Source organism: Echeneis naucrates, chromosome 7, assembly GCF_900963305.1.
Source record: "Echeneis naucrates chromosome 7, fEcheNa1.1, whole genome shotgun sequence".
NCBI classification, from domain to species: Eukaryota; Metazoa; Chordata; class Actinopteri; order Carangiformes; family Echeneidae; genus Echeneis; species Echeneis naucrates.
In genome coordinates this window covers 19928840-19945328 of record NC_042517.1, presented here as the reverse complement: position 1 = coordinate 19945328, position 16489 = coordinate 19928840, and the positions used below count along the sequence as shown (strand labels likewise).

General features: G+C 40.4%; 2 protein-coding genes and 1 long non-coding RNA gene across 5 annotated transcripts; 1 reads left to right on the top strand and 2 right to left on the bottom strand.

The window, feature by feature from the left end:
* Nucleotides 1-1068: 1068 nt before the first annotated feature.
* LOC115046139 (tumor necrosis factor receptor superfamily member 14-like) lies at nucleotides 1069-8471 on the bottom strand. Of its 2 annotated transcripts, none has more exons than XM_029506303.1 (10): nucleotides 8228-8471; nucleotides 7618-7741; nucleotides 5380-5473; nucleotides 5123-5248; nucleotides 4341-4496; nucleotides 3718-3805; nucleotides 3448-3614; nucleotides 3300-3331; nucleotides 3083-3128; nucleotides 1069-2978 (listed from the first exon to the last, which is right to left on the bottom strand). In XM_029506303.1, the coding sequence occupies exons 2-10, from the start codon at nucleotides 7657-7659 to the stop codon at nucleotides 2956-2958; spliced, it is 774 nt and encodes a 257-aa protein (XP_029362163.1). In that variant the 5' UTR covers nucleotides 7660-7741; nucleotides 8228-8471; the 3' UTR covers nucleotides 1069-2955. The 2 variants fall into 2 exon arrangements, with proteins under 2 accessions (XP_029362163.1, XP_029362162.1); XM_029506302.1 differs by having other exon boundaries at nucleotides 1069-1716; nucleotides 8228-8469.
* Nucleotides 8472-9730: 1259 nt separating this feature from the next.
* Nucleotides 9731-11173, top strand: LOC115046141 (uncharacterized). Its single transcript, XR_003840917.1, has 3 exons — nucleotides 9731-9860; nucleotides 9947-10034; nucleotides 10138-11173. It is a non-coding gene; the product is annotated as an uncharacterized LOC115046141 (long non-coding RNA).
* Nucleotides 10887-16161, bottom strand: dnase1l1 (deoxyribonuclease I-like 1). Of its 2 annotated transcripts, none has more exons than XM_029506299.1 (9): nucleotides 16068-16134; nucleotides 14205-14423; nucleotides 13439-13527; nucleotides 13252-13341; nucleotides 13006-13118; nucleotides 12799-12911; nucleotides 12449-12606; nucleotides 11742-11838; nucleotides 10887-11608 (listed from the first exon to the last, which is right to left on the bottom strand). In XM_029506299.1, the coding sequence occupies exons 2-9, from the start codon at nucleotides 14352-14354 to the stop codon at nucleotides 11435-11437; spliced, it is 984 nt and encodes a 327-aa protein (XP_029362159.1). In that variant the 5' UTR covers nucleotides 14355-14423; nucleotides 16068-16134; the 3' UTR covers nucleotides 10887-11434. The 2 variants fall into 2 exon arrangements, with proteins under 2 accessions (XP_029362159.1, XP_029362158.1); XM_029506298.1 differs by having other exon boundaries at nucleotides 10888-11608; nucleotides 14205-14381; nucleotides 16068-16161.
* Nucleotides 16162-16489: the final 328 nt, after the last annotated feature.

Sequence of the window (16489 nt, the reverse complement as noted above, 5' to 3'; positions counted from 1 at the left end):
CATTAAAGACAAATTAAACCCCTATTTCCTCTGACTAAGCAGCTTTTAGTGCAAAAGTCAATAAATGTAAAATCTGCAGATTTAAATACAAGGCACAAACTAAGTTCCAATTAAACACTACTGTAGCTGAGACAGCTAACAGTTCATTTTGATGACCTTCCCCCACAACTGTAGGAGCCAAGAAGGACAGTCAGGTAACACAAGCCATGAAAACAAAAGGGCCCCACAGTCAAATAATTCAAGTATGAGTAAAGTTCATTCTAAAGTGTAGAACAAAAATGTTGCATTTGACTTTACACAAATCAGAACTATATATACATATTATATTACCATCCGTCTGTCTCTACATTGACATTAGCAGTTGCTTGCCCAGGCTTTAACCAATGGCCAATTTTGATAGTTGACCAAAAGACAGGCAACTGTGTAAAGCTGATTGATGCTACCTGTGAGTGACTGTACTGAATATCTTGTCCTCCTTCACCCTTCGAATGAGACGCTCAACATGGACTCTCAGGCTTGTGATAGACTGCATCTTCCTGACCTCTGGCCCAGATAGTTGGGCTCTCTTGGACAGAAATGTATGTATGTGGACTTTTTGCTCTGTCCTCTCCCAAACTCCGGGATGTGAAGCTGGAAGGGTGAAGCTGTTCCATTAACAAAGCACTGGAACAGCTCCATTCCTCAGGGGTCTGCGCCCAGCTGGGGTTGAAGGCTCAATTAGCCTCGATTAGCCGAATGCTGGCTGCAGATTCAGGAGCTTTCTTTGACATTTTCATATGTTAACACTCCATCGCCTCTGTAACTCAATGCCTTTTGGGAACGTATGAAAATTTAACTGAGAGTTACACTTGGCTGATGTCGTGCATTGCGGTACACTGCAGTGGTGGCTGGATGCACTGTCCTCTCGCCTTTGAAAGGACACCTTTGTTCGTTTACATGTCATCTAGTAACATAACATAAATCAAAACAAATAACAACAAGAGTATTAGACTAGTTTATTTTCTTATTAGCGAACAACAACGGTTTCTGATTATCAAACAAGAACAATTTACAGTAGATTACTTTTTCCGATTATCGAACAACAAGAACTATTTACAGTATACTAGTTTTTCTGACTCTCAACATCGACAAGATCAATTTAGATCAGTTTTTCTGAGTCAAAAGCAGGTTATCTGTTGTTTTTCCAGGTTGTGATTTGGCAACTGGATGTTTACAAGGATCCTGAGCTTTAAGCGGAAATACATTATCACGTTCTGTGCATAGAGCCTATGATGTGGTAGTTGTGACTGACCACTTTACCAAGCTGACACACACCTTCTACTGCCCTGACCAGACAGCCAAACAAGTAGCACGGAAACTGTGGGATAACTCCTTCTGCTGCTTCTTCTTTCGCTGAAAGAATACACTCAGGTCAAGGTGCCAACTTTAAGAGTAAGTTGATAGCATCCCTTCTTCAGGTTTCTGGTGTAAAAATGTCCCACGCTACAGCCTCACTCAATGGGAAACAGATCTGCTGAGCGCTTCAACTGTACGTTGGGGAATATGATTAGAACTCTCCCACCACGAGACAAAACATGTTTGGCCTCAAATGCTACACACCTTGACATTCATGTACAGTAGCACCATCATGGATGGTGCTACTGTACTGCTGGATTCCACCTTTCTATCTCATGTTTGGCCACGTCCCCCGCCTCCCTGTTGACGTTCTGTTCAAATCTAATATGAGAGAACAGAGTATGTTTCAGTGATGTTTCATTCCCACAATACATTGAAGAGCTGAGAAAAGATCTCCATGAAGCCATGATAATGGCAGAGAAACATGCCAGTGATGAGCAACAGTGGCAGGCCAAAATATACAACAGTAGAGTCAAAGAAGTGGAGATTGAAACCGGTTCTTGCAAACAAGAGAGAGAGGTCAAAGAAAGTTGGCAGACTGATGGGGGGATGTGGTCTACACCATGGTCAGCAGCAATCCTCAGATCCACACCTTTCAGGTCTGCATTCCCATCTCGGTCAGAAAAAAGTTGTCTACCGTAACTTGTTGCTATGTGTAAACTTCCTGCCAGTCCTGCCAGCCCTGCCTGATGCCGCTGAAAGTGCCTCTCAGATCTCGTCCTGTGCTTCAGATGAAAATAAGGCTGTGGATTTCTCCACCGAGCAACAAACACAATCTGACTGTGCTGCTCTCACTCCCCCCTGTGCTTCAAATGAGAATGAAGATGTGAATCTCTCCAGTGAGCAACTCACAAATGACTGTACAGTGGACAATACTGCCTGCACTCAGCACTGGGTATCTTAGATTCCTCAGGTGGGCATACATCATCTGCCCAAAGTTCTAATACCACCTGCAAAAACCTGTATGACTGATAATATCTGTGATGTGAGTACTGATGATTCATCTTCAGCTAGAGGTGTCCCCCCAAGTGACCCAGTACACACTTCTCAAACAGCTGTGTATGATCCATGTCCTGAAACTGTCCTGAAACTGTTACAAGTTTCAGGACTAGAGCTGGCCGTGCTGTTAAACCTGTCAGTAGACCCATCCAAACTATGAACACCCAAACTAATAAACTGAGAACAAAATCACAAAGCTTTTACAATTCCTGTCAATCTGTGTCCACCTGCCATTCAGGGGGTCCAGAGAGCGCTGTGTACACACATATATACTTATGTGCTCACTGCCACTCTCACTCAGCCTTGCTGCCACTGTGTTCCTTTTGCGTCACAAGGTGTGGTGGAAGCAATCCCAGCTCATCCTGGACAGGTCTAGTCCATTACAGGGCCAACACACAGAGACAGACAGAGACCATGGAAATTCCACACAGAAAGAACTTCTCGTTGTCAGTTGTACCTATTTTCTGTACACTGCAAGGACAATGTGTCAACACCCAACCTGAATATAACTGGATTGTTGAGCACATTTACTCTGCAGTGAACAAATCCCTGCCCTCATGTTTATCTCCAGTTTGTCTCTTCGACTGAGGAGAGAAGTACATTTACTTTAAGGAGAAACAACTTTGCAGTTCTTCACAACTCAGCTCAGTTCCACAGTGAATAATTCAAGAATACGATGCTGTCTTACCTTCTGTATTCAGTCTCATATTTGTCTCTTGTCCATCTGTGGTTTCCTTTTAAGAGATATGTTACAATTAAAATTGGTATTACAGATAAAAAAGATGAAATTATTTCGGGATTGAACAAGTATTATCATCTACCACAGTGTGCACACACGTACACATATATATGTATAAACATATATGTATAAACATAAATAATCAAAGAGACGACAACAAACATACCTTTGTGGGAGTTCTTCCTTTTTTTTGTATGCCTATAATAAAAACAAAACCCAATAAAAATATCTTAATCACCAACATCTTGACTTGTCAGAAAAGATTACATCCATTAAACCATGATAATTTTTTTGTCAAGGGACATAGATCTTACATTTGCATAATCCTTTCTTCCACAAAAACAAAAGCGCAAATCCCAATATTAAAAAAAAAACAACTAAACCAATCACAAGTGGTACTACGTATGAATGACTGTTTTCGCCACATTCAGCATCAGTGGCAGAGGTTCCTGGTTTTATCAGCTGGCTCTCTGCTTCACATCTGGAAAGATGAAAAGACAAGAGAGGGACAGTTTTACAGCAACATGTATCAGAGCTACAAATTCACACCCTTCTGTGTCTGTGTGATGTGCAGCATCACTGACTGTGTGTGTTGTTGACAAGATGTAAATGTCCCATCTGAAAATGTTCCATGACTGCAGTCAGAGCACACAGTGTCTGTGGAGGCTGTTCCTGTAAAAATGATACACATGTTGAAATGAGCTACTTGTGTGCACATCATATTATGATGCATTTCATCATCATATCTGATTTCTACTCAGCAACCAGCATTTGCATGTAAAACCTTTGTTGTTCAGGAACAGTGAAATATCCATGTTGTCTGCGTAACTTTGAGGAATTCAGTTTAGACGGGACATAATACCTGAAAGCACCTAGTTTGCCAATTAGTGTAAACGTAATATGAAATATTCAGGGTAAACTCTTGACTGTAGCTCTTTAGAAATCAATAGTGCATATTGGCTGTTTTCCTTGGATAGTACTGAAGCCCACCCAGAGGGATAATTTACACAAGGACAAAGATTAAGGTTGAACTAGAAAAAAGACACACAATCTTTACTTCTGCAAATGAAGTCAGATTGAATGTGGCTGCAGCCATTCAGCCTGATTCTCTTTATAGTCCCGATTGACCATGTGCACTGTGGCTGAGTTTAACTAAGCTTAAAATTCTATCTTAAGTATGAACTAAAATTAGACGAGGCAAACTCACCCTTTGAACTGATGTATTGTCCCGGTTTACATGCTGTGTGTTTCTCTGCTGCCACACAGCTGTTTTCTTTGGAGTCTATACAGTAGAATCCTTCCAGTGGTTCACATACTGTATTTGATTTTAGTGTGCATGAGCGCTTTGTCCTTAGACCAGAACCTGTCAGGACACAGGTTACAAGTGGTTACATACTTCATTTAGTCTGCTAGAAAACAACTACCAAAAGCCTCTGAGGCCTTTCCATCTGAAGTTTGCAGTGTGCATATCCAAAGACATGCACATTTAGGCTAACTGCTGACTTGACATTTTTCAGAGGCCTGCGTATGAGTATGAATGGTTGTCAGCCTCTACATGTTGGCCCCATAATAGACTGGCAAGGTTGTACTGGCCAATCACCAATGTTAGCTGGGTTCAGCTCCAGCTCTCTGCCAATCAGTACAGACAAGTAGATCAGATAATGGATGAATGTCAGTAAAAACCATTGCAGATTAAAAGCCCTATTGTGTTTCAGTGGAAACACACTCTTTGTGTCTTGGCTCATCACTTCCTTTTGCCCTTAATTTTACATTCCCATAAGCGTTCTTGTTTAGTTGTCAAGGCCTCGCTTGCCTTCTAGAATATACATTTAGGGGCTGATTGCACACCGTCCACTGGACATGTTTACCCAAACTTTTATTTCTGTGTACTAAATCCTTCTGACCAATACATTTGTGAATCTGCCCTGTGCTTAACTAATCTCTCTGAATGCTATTCTCTGTGGTCAACCATGAAAAAATTGAATTCACCTGGGTCACAGTTTGTGCAGGAAAGACAATTTTTAAGTCCAGTGGGCTGATTCATGTAGGTTCCATTGCTGCAGGGCTGACAGGATGTACTCCTGAACTCTGTGCAATCTGTTTTAACTCGACTTCCTGGTGGAAACACAAAAAAAAAAAAAAAAAACGGAATGAAAAAAATAAATAAATAAAAAAAACAATACTGCAAAGTCTTCTAATGTAGCCACAACATTGAGCTGGTCCTTCCCTGTCCAGGTGCATCTTACCAGGTGAACATGTAGGACAGCATTCATTTCCTATCAGATACTCTGCTGGATGACATCTAATGGTACTTCCTCCTTGGATTCTGATCATCAGTATCTGTGAAGGATTTCCTTATCATTAAAATTTGGTTCACCTGTTGGCAGAGTCAAAAACTGAACTGAATGGCTGACCAAAAGGATCATACACTGAAAGCGACTGACAGTCACCATGTGGCAGAGAAAGGCAACTGTAAGAGGAGGGAAGGCGAGTGGGGGGAGGTTGAGGCAAGAGAGAAAATAGATGAAGCCAAAAGATGATTGTACAGTTGGACAAAGATCTGGAGAGGAAGGAGAAGAACATTTCAGAAGGTGACTCAACACTAAGATGACCAAAGGGCAAGAGGCTTCACATTTAATGTTCACATACACTTAGACACACAGATGAGCTGATTTAGATTTTGGTCGAACATCAGTGCTGCTGTCACCTTGTTTGTTGTCATAACTCACAAATTCACTCACTTAATATGGCACAATATATCAAATATTTCGCTGCCAAAACAGCCCTGACCCACTAAAGGGCTGGATCCCTGCTAGACCTTTAAAGGTGACTTAGTACAAACACGTTAGCAGCAGATCCTTTTAGTTTGAGAAGTTGTGGGGTGGGGCCATCTTGGATTAGACTTGTTTTAACATCCCGCAGTTCCTCAAACCATTCCTGTATCGCTGCTGAAGAGAAACAGGGAGCATTATCCTACTGAAGAGGAATAATACATTAGGGAATGCTGATTCCATGATAGGATGTAAAGCAACATCCACGTGGATGGAAGGACTCAAAGTCTCTCTGGAAGAACTTTGCCCTACCAGTTTGCCTTCTTCCCATAATGCATCCTGGTGCCATTTTTGGAGGTACTGACCACTGAAGACCAAAAGTTATTTTTCCTTCCATCTCATCAGGTTTAGGTCAAAAGGTTCACTGGCTGCCTAAGACATCCCACCAAAAGGCAGGTCCAATTGTAACCGGATATGTTGACCACTTCACCTGTCAGTAGTCATTGTGTTATGGCTGCAACATACTTTCACAATTATGTGGTTATAACTTAACCCTGTTTTGTTTATCACATTCACCATCTCTGCTCCTCACCCACCTGCATACTATCGCACTGGCTCAACATCTTACTAACTCTATCCAGCTCACTCAGTCTCCCACCCTGTCACCAACTCACTCAGCTACTAATTTATTTTATAATAATGTAACATTTCAGGATATTTGTAGATATCTCCATCATGGCTCCATTAAGAGCAGGTAATGGAAAGGATGCCAGGTCAGATTCCCCCAGTGCCCTCCATGATGAAGACACACCAAGTGGTCAAATTGATGCCAGGAGAGATTATTTATCAGGAGATCAGCTGTATGTGCTCCACAAAAAAGCATTTGTCTTGTCAGTGCTTCATCACCCTGCACTTCCCTATTAACAAGCCAGCCAAAAAGCAGTTAACAGGGCAGCTGCTTGGTAATAAATAATCGTAGATAGAAAATACAAGAATGACTCACAAGGTCTGAATAAAACGAGTAACATTGATAGGTATTTTCATGCAAGGTGGGAAAAAATCCTTCATCCCCTCTGCAATAGCCACTCTCAAAAATAAAATATAGACTGCACTGTGTTTTTAGGGATCTTAGTCATTTTATGTGTTTTTACTTATCTGCTGTAATGTGTTTTGATTGTGTTGGATTGTTTTTAATTTAGGTCCTGAGCCATGACAAAAGATAATTTCTGATTTTATGTGGAACAGACAATAGGGCAATCTATCTATCTTATTTTAATTTAAAAATAATTGTTAGATAAATCACCAACCACAGTAAATGTTAGTTGCAGCCACATTCTCAATTAAAATCAATCACATGAGTGTGTGGGACTGATTTTTGTGCTTTAAGTGTGTTTAAACTGACACATAAAGCACACAGTTTAAACGTGTGTACACAACCTGTGTTCATTTCTTCATCAGACACAGTCTGAGAATATAAAGCTGTGATACAGTAGTCTCTGTTGATTAGTCATCTGCTGCTCATATGACTTTTCTACCACGTGGAAAACTTTCAAAATGACATTTTTTGAAAACCCCATCCACCGCAGATGTTCACTCACTTGAACTGATAGACAAATATTGACAATTATAAAATGTTGCAAAGTGGAAGCAGTGGGACGCTATACTTCATTACACAGCAATCGTCCAGTAATATTCAGCAATAAACAACTTTACCAACAAAGATGCAAACGTCACAGCTTTTCTTCTCCAAATCATCTTGAATGGTCGGTTGTCTGTTTACGAGGGCTGCAGATTTACTGAGATCTGGGATGGGCTGAATTTTAAATCCATCGAACATCTGAAAACAAAAAGTGAAGGTTTTCAATCTGCTAAATGTAAAAGTTAAACTGGTTAAAAGCTACATCTCTGCGACTCAAGCGGAACTGGCCCTAGTGTTAGTTTTACTTTCTACTGTTGACGGAAGTGAAATTGTACTACCTCAAAAGATTGTCTAAAAAATATCTGATTGTTTTTATTTTAATTTATTAATTGTATCGCACACGCGAACAATACTTTTCTAAAGTATTTCGGACTTTAGACACAAAGAACTCCACCTCTCCTCGCTGCCGCTGAACAGTCGGGCCGTTGGAGTCCGTAAACACGGCAGCCATTACTAACTAGTCATTTTGGAACCGAAAGCATTTAGACTACTTCGTGTTGCTCAGTTGTAGGTTCTGATTTAAACTCTCATTGGAACTATAATTATATGTACGAGTGTGTTAATGTGTCTTTTCTGGAGACGAACAAACGACTGCTATGACACAGGCACATTTTAAGGACTTACCGTGTTCGGTAGCTGCACCCTTCTTTCTTCCTGTCAGTGATGGACGGACCGATCCCACGGCGATACCAGCAGGTCGCCCGTTTTGGTATTGACTACTCCATTGAAGTATCAATTACTAATTAATAAATGCAAAATGAAGCGCATGTGTTTTTTCCAAACATTTTAGGTAACTTATTCCAATGTTTTGTGCAGAAACACCCCCAGCCCGCAGCATATTGAACTGGTCCATCCAAGTCACGTGACCAGACTGTAAGCGGATACTTATAGGATTTCTCCTCGATGTAACATTTCAGGATATTTGTAGATATCTCCATCATGGCTCCATTAAGAGCAGGTAATGGAAAGGATGCCAGGTCAGATTCTCCACAGTGCTCTCCATGATGAAGACGCACCAAGTAGTCAAATTCATGCCAGGAGAGATTATTTATCAGGAGATCAGCTGTATGTGCTCCACAAAAAAGCATTTGTCTTGTCAGTGCTTCATCACCCTGCACTTCCCTTTTAACAAGCCAGCCAAAAAGCAGTTAACAGGGCAGCTGCTTGGGGGTGGGGGGGCTGTGGTTGTTTGAGTTCCTCGCAGACGTCGAATTTAAACAGCGTGTATATATATATATATATATATATACATGTATATTTACAAGCCAGTACTCACAGTACAAACTCTACAGTCCAACAACGTCCTTTGCTGCTAAACCCACTAGCGTGGTGTACCCACTCCTATTGGTACATGACATTTTGGTACAGAATGCATGTAAGAGGAGGCTTAAATGGTTTGGTACATAGTCTTTGCACATTGGACACATCTGGGCTCAATGGTTACTTCCGTGTTTGAAAATAAGGCGGATAACAACTTTTTACCACGGTTTCTTCTCTTAAACAAATTGTCTCATTAACTCAACAGCATTGTCTGGTGGCGGAACTCATATAGCACTCAACTCATAAATTGGTTAAATGTATTGCAACTTGAACAATTAAATTCACTGGATTACATGAAAAATAAATTGAGGGGGGTCTCTAAATACACAACATGAAATAACATGCAATCTTAGAATAACTGACCCCCAGACTGGCATTCACACGTTTCTCTTTTCATTGATTCTTTTTCTAGCCTCCTGATAGCCTCGGCATCCCCGTTTGCTAGAATACCTGTATGTGCTGGCTTCCACATCAGTGATACCTTAACCTCCCTCCTTGCCACATCCCTAATTGCCAAAGGCACCTCATAGATAAGGTCCAGCTCCGAGATGAGCCCATCCTGGTACTTTTAACAACAGAAAGAGAGTCACTACACACCAAAATGTCAGTCTTCAAGTTGTTCAGCCCATTGCACTGCCATCAGGATAGCACACCATTCAACAGTGAACACGGTCACAAAGTATGGATGAAAAAAGCTGCCACTGCAGCACCAGTATAATAATAATAATAATAATAATAATAATAATGAAAATAAAGGAATTAAATTAATATCATTTGGCTTATTTCAGTTTTAGTCAAAATGCTACCAGGATTTCTCCTCGAAGTTGAATCAAACCCATCTTGTTCTACTCTTATCTGAGAAAAGAGCTGCACTACAATAGCTGATAAAACCTCAAACATTAAAGAATAAGCAATCATTTTGGGAACTGGAACAAAGGTAGTTGAGTAGAAATCATAATCATTATCATAATATGATGTGCACACTAGTAGCTCATTTCAACTTGTGTATTCATTCTTTTACAGGAACAGTCTCCACAGACACTGTGTGCTCTGACTGCAGTAATGGAACATTTTCAGATGGGACATTTACATCTTGTCAACAACACACACAGTCAGTGAAGCTGCACATCACACAGACACACAAGGGGGTGAATTTGTAGCTCTGATACATTTTGCTGTAAAACTGTCCCTCTCTTGTCTTTCCATCTTTCCAGATGTGAAGCAGAGAACCAGTTGATAAAACAGGAACCTCTGCCACTGATGCTGAATGTGGCGAAAACAGTAGTTTATACATACTACCACTTGTGATCGTTTGTTTGTTTGTTTGTTTTTGTTAATTTGTGGAGCTGTGGAAAAAATTATTACTAACATGTAAGATCTATTTCCCTTTACAAAAATGATCATGGTTTAATGGATGTGATCTTTTCTGACAAGTCATGATGTTGGTGATTAAGTTATTTTTATTGAGTTTTGCTTTTATTATACGCACCAAAAAAGAAGGTCTGCAATCTGGATTTATATATATATATGCCAACTCACAGCATCTGTGAGATGTTCTGGACAAACAAGTCCAATCCATGGAGGCCCCTGCTCACAGCTTCCAGGACTTATAGGATCTGGTGTAACATCTAAGTGCCAGATTCCACAGTGCACATTCAGAGGTCTAGTGTATGGGTCAGGGCTGTTTTGGTGATAAATGGAGCACTTACACAATAATCTAAGGGTCATAATGTAATGGCTGAATGGTTTGTCTGCATACAAACACACTGTACACCTGCTTTAACAAGAAACATTTTTTTGCTTAGGAAACTAGCTCATTCTATTTTATGTTTAAGGTTTTGCAGGTCCAAGAGTCTTTAGATTCAAATCTTTATGGAGAGATTACATTATGGACACAATACATTCTGTAGCATTCACTGCTGAGAGGAATGCTCCCTCTATAGGTAAAATTTTAAAGTTGTGGGGACACAAGACAGAAATGAAATATAACTCAATTTATTCGACTGACAATAAAAGGAGCAAACCAAAGTTTCAACAAGCTTATTTACAGTTGCATTGATGGTATTGTACAGAAACGTCACTCCTTTATTCCCTATATTTTAGCACCACTTGCACCCTTTGGTGCTTTATGTCTTCAGTGTATCTGTTCTGTTAGCTAAAATCTCTTCATTCATTCCTGCAGCTTCATGCTTTGAGCACTAAACTTTTGATATTAATTAATTTAATCTACACTAATGTGTTGTCACCTTTGTCTCTCACAATAAAAATTTTCATCATCATTCAAATGTCAATAGCATGTGCCTCTTTTGGACTTTGTATCCATTTAGGGAATTAATTAATATTACAAACCTGAGAGAAATAATGAACAGATTTCTCACTTGACTGACATTTTCTGGGGATTTTCTGGGGAACTCAACAGTCATTTATGTTGAGTGTTGCTGGTGACATTTCATTGGAATCACAATGTCATAAGCTGCCCTGAGAAAAACCTGCATTATTATTATTAAACTATCAAGTTAACAAGAACAACATGAAGGCAACATGGCTAAGGACCAACCAAGAGAAGAACTTTAACTGAGATGTTTTCTGATTTGTGCCAGTTAGTGCCAAACATGAGGCGCCATTGAAGGATCCTTCTACTTCCAACAGGACTTCCACTGGGTAATGGTCACTGACCTCCAGTGCCTGAGAACAAAGCACAGTTTGCAAATATCAGCTCACAGAGAACAGATTCATGATAATTTTGGCTTTACTGTGTCACAGCAGTGTGACATGACAAAAGGTTCAAGTGGTAGTGAGGTGCACATGGAGAAGTTACCTGCTCTTCTGTGAGGCGGTATTCTGTTTGGAAGTTAAATGGTTTGGCTGACAAAGGGACAGTTGCTCTGAAAAATTTTTCCCCATGCACAACAATCCTGTTGCAACACACAAAGCAGAAAAATCAACATTCAAGTGACATTCCCTCATTTAAATCATGAAGAAATGTTAAAGAGGGGAGTCCCTGGCATTACAAGATTTAAATAAAATAGGTTCAAATAAATTCATTCAGAAAGAAGTGAAATCTGGTCTGTTGACATTAATAATACTATAAATAATTACTTTGAATAAACTATGTGGGCCTCCAGGTTAGAGGAGCAGCCAGGGCATGGACATGGAAGCAAAGAGAACAGCTAATATCAGGTGAAGCATTTGAATGGTGAAATACTTTTTGATTGTTTTGCCTTTGTCTTTCTTTGGACCTACAGTTTGTGAAGCAATAGCTTAACGCTGTATAACTCTGCAGATTAGCCATAGAAGTCTAGAAAAGGCTCTGAAGCATACACTGCAGCTAATGTTATGATTTTTCCACTGGTATGTTTTTAAATGGCTACAATAATTTTTTTGTCCCCATCTAGAACAGTACATTATTTGGCTACTGCACCAGTGTTCCTGCTCCTCTCTAATATAAAAGCTGAAAGTATAATGGAAGTTGTACAACTCCACATAAAATTACCCCAACTATCACTTTAAGGAGCGTGGCTTCACCTGTCGTAAGCGCAGGAGGTGGTCGATCGCACTGTGGTGTCAATTTCATCTTCGATGAGCCAAAAAAGGGCCTTCTCTGTAATCAGACGCACGTTCTTCCTGTTCTTCTTAGCGAGGTAGCCACAGTCAGCGTTGAAGTCCCCAAGAAGAATCACATTCTAAATGAAATGAATGATACATACAAATATAAATGGGTGGAGGGAGGTGGAAGAATAGATCAGGAAAAAGTGCTACATTTGCTGTTGCATACTGTAGATTCTACAGCATGTGACTGAAATGAAAACAAGAAAATGTGAATGTTGTTAAACCTCCCTGAAAAAAGAAATGCATCCAGAAAGAAGCTCTATTACCTCCGTTTTCCACATCTTTCTCACATCTTGTAAAACGTCGTACAGAGCATCGAGCTCCCTTGTGGTGTTCACTGGAGTGGTGTGCTGAGGTATGAGGACAAACTCCTTTATAACTGAACGTAAAGAAGGATGAAAGGGTGCAGGTGTTTACACTTATTCTGCGCCATGCAGTTCATTGTCTTGCATCCAGCATGTTTGAGGACTGACCTGTTCTGGGGGCTCTGAAGCGGACTACAAAAGGTTCTCTGGAGAAAGCATCAACAGCTCCCCATCGATTGTCTGGATACTGATATTGTCCAGTGACTGTGACTCTATCAGTCCTGCACACAGTCAAACAGACACAGTACAACATCACCGTCAATGTCTTCACCTCAGCGGGCTGTGAAGCAACATGATTTTTTTTACAAACGTGCATGCATGCATGCACGCACACACACACACACACCAGCTGACCTGTACACAAACACATACTGCTCCTGGTATGAGTCAGACCTGCCCAGCCGCTTACTGGCCACTGCATTGTACTGATGATAATGGTCATAGCTAAATATTGGAGGGACACAGAGGAATTAATACTGGTGTTAGGGTCAGATTTAGTAAAAAGGAAGTTGAGTTTTGTTGTGTGTATTGTGTGTCTTACCTGTTAAGCTGTGTAAGCAACGTTGGTAAAGCTTTTCCTTTACTGTCTCTCACTTCCTGAAGCAAACATACATCACAGCGAGAGATGATCTGGAACAACAGATGTCAATGAAAAAGTGATGTGAAGTTCAACAACCTTTTGCATTTTGAGTTAAGGACTTATATCTATACCAGTTCCTTCACCTGTCTTCCCTTTAAGAGACCAGCAGCAAGTCTGAGTCAATCCTCTCCTTTTGTTTGAGTCTATTCATTCCAGCAGTAGACCTGAATGTGATCATGTGATTGTTTCTTTTGTGCCAAAGTCACCAAAATAAGTATGGGATACATTTTTCACCCCCAAAAATTTGGAGGCATAAATTCTATTTTTCAGATGGCCTCTGTTCTTACTCTTCACCATGAATCCTAAATAACTTACGCATACCTATCACTGTATCTATATCAGTGTTACTCAGACCAACAGCTATGATGGTGCATTCACACAATCAACCTTCGTTTCATAGCAGCAATATTAATATATTCTGAATCACTTTATTTACTGAAATTAATCTTTCTATCATCATTTTTAAAGGTTCTATCATGTATAAGGGGTGATGTCGTTTTTTATTATAAAGCAGATAAAGCAGATTTCTCAGTCCACAGAGAAATGCCCAACCTATTTTCAGAAAATGAGCCTGGGAACTTTGTGATGTCACAACACAGCAGCCACACCCCCAAGTCCAACACATCTGTGTCAGTGACTAATTTATTTATTTATTTTTTAATCCTACCATTGTGATAGTGTGCATGACATCGCTCTTCTTGGACTTAGAATCCCCAAAGTGATGGAGGTTGAAGGCGCACACTCTAAAGTCCGAGCCCCCTCGAACTTCCTTCATCCCCACCAGGAAGGAGATAAGGAGGATGGAAGACAACCTCATGTCCCAGAGCGATAGGATATGTTACCTCTGGGATGAAGACAAAGACACCCAGGGTCAGATTTTATTCAACTGCAAACACAAACACACATATTCAAACAAATTGTAGTGTAGTGCTTCGCCTGGCCAAAAGTATAAATGAAACCAAGAGTCATCTGCAAGTATTTTTGGCACTTCCTAGCAGCAAATTTCTCCCATTACAGAGTCTACTGTCCCTGTTGTTTACCTTTATCCAATCACATCTCCCACCCCACTGTGACAACCTGTATACATATTTGATTTCTAGTTCTGAGACAGTGAGGTCCAATAAGACAAAGTTTCAGTGTTTTCCTTATTGTAGTTTCTGGCTTTCCTGCTCAGCCTGCAGACTGTTATGACAGGCTCTGACAGAAAGGTCCACAGCTCATGCCATGGCTTGATTTTTCATTCCTCTGTTTCTTTCGTGCTCTCCTGCCTTATTCAGGTATGTGCATGTGTGTGTGTTGTGGGCATGGCTACCTTTCCTGATAACAGTGTAACAAAACTTACAGCAATTGATCGATTTCTTGCAGTTGTGGTCCTCCAGTACCGCTTCATCCATCCATACCACACTTCCTCCTCATCTGCCAGACTGCCACTTCAACACTCAGCCAGATTCTGTCCTAACACACACTCACCTTTCTCTAACATTCAGCCCCCAAAGCTACTTTCATATCAGCCCTTGACTGCATTGTGCTCCAGATTTACCTAATCGTCACCAAAGTCTTAGTACACTGATAAAAACTGGCTCCCAAACTGTGCCTAGTTCTCTTCATGCATCCAGCCAGCCCAAGCACTGCTTGGCTGAGCCCTCTCGTTACAGCCAGACAAGCGGAGCACTTTTTTTTTAGCTTTCCTTTGTTGAGATATGTGGTTCAGAAGAATAACAATAAATCAATGATAGCCTAACTACTACATAAAGTCCACATGGTGAGCAAGTGGATCAATGAGGTACGGTGAAAAACTTACTCTGGCCCCTGCAAACACAGATCTTTCTGTGTCTGACCAAGCTTATATCGGGGGACTTCTGCTTTGTTATCTATTGTAATTTCTCCAAACACCCAATTATCATGATCTTACTCTAGAAGACTAAGCGTGCAGTTCAGCTAACAGATATTCACTGTCAAATGTATTTTAGGGAACACATTATACTGCTGTCTTGTTGACAGCTAGATATGAAGAGCAACATAATTTCTATGTCTCATATAAAAGTACAATGTTTGAGCATGGAAGTAGTGAGGCTAGTTTATTTACTGGAGAGAAGCAGCTAACTTTGCTTTGTCCAAACTTTAATATGACCGGCTCCTAAAAAAAGCTAACACAATGTATCAAGTCAGATGAACTTTTAAGCATAAAAAGGCAATATTCGGTCCCTCGATTCAGGGTTAGCTGTTCATGTTTCTAAAAATAGCTGTGAGAGTCGTGATAAATGTGAAAGGTTTGTATGATTAGTTTTTCATTTTGACAGAGGACTCACATGAAGTCATAAAAGAACTACTAAGGACTGGTGAAATGTTATTATTCTAATAGTTGTCTGGATGATCCAAAATTAAACACAACTGTGTCACAAACATACAAACTCACACTGACTTCCACTGACATACCAACATCTCACATTACAAGTTGTCTTCCCCACTACACGTTTTCTTTCCTTGACTCGGTTGTTAAAAGAATAAAACAAATAAAACTGTAACTCACCAACTTCTTAGTTGCTGGACGTGCAGGGTTTGTTTGTTTCTTACCACCTCCTCTCCCGTGAAACTCTTGTGAAACTTGAAGCTGACTTGACCCCGTGTTTCCTGTGGGAGGAACCTCTAGGTAGCTAGCTTAACTACAGTGGGAGTGGGAACTGCTGGGAATAAATGCCATTCTGTTAAAAGAGGGAATGAGGGATTTAGTCACTGATAATCATTCAGAGACCAACAGTTGGGAAGAATTTGATGTGTTTGATGTTTTCTCTCTTTTACTCCACCCACTTTTGCTTCATTTTGAAACTTAAAGTACAAGTTACAGGAAGTGTGACACCTGGAGGGAAAATATTTTAAACCGCTTTTAAACATGACAATGTAGGTAATTTTGTGCCTGGTTTGCATAGAACTTCCAGTCTTTAGTAATTGTTG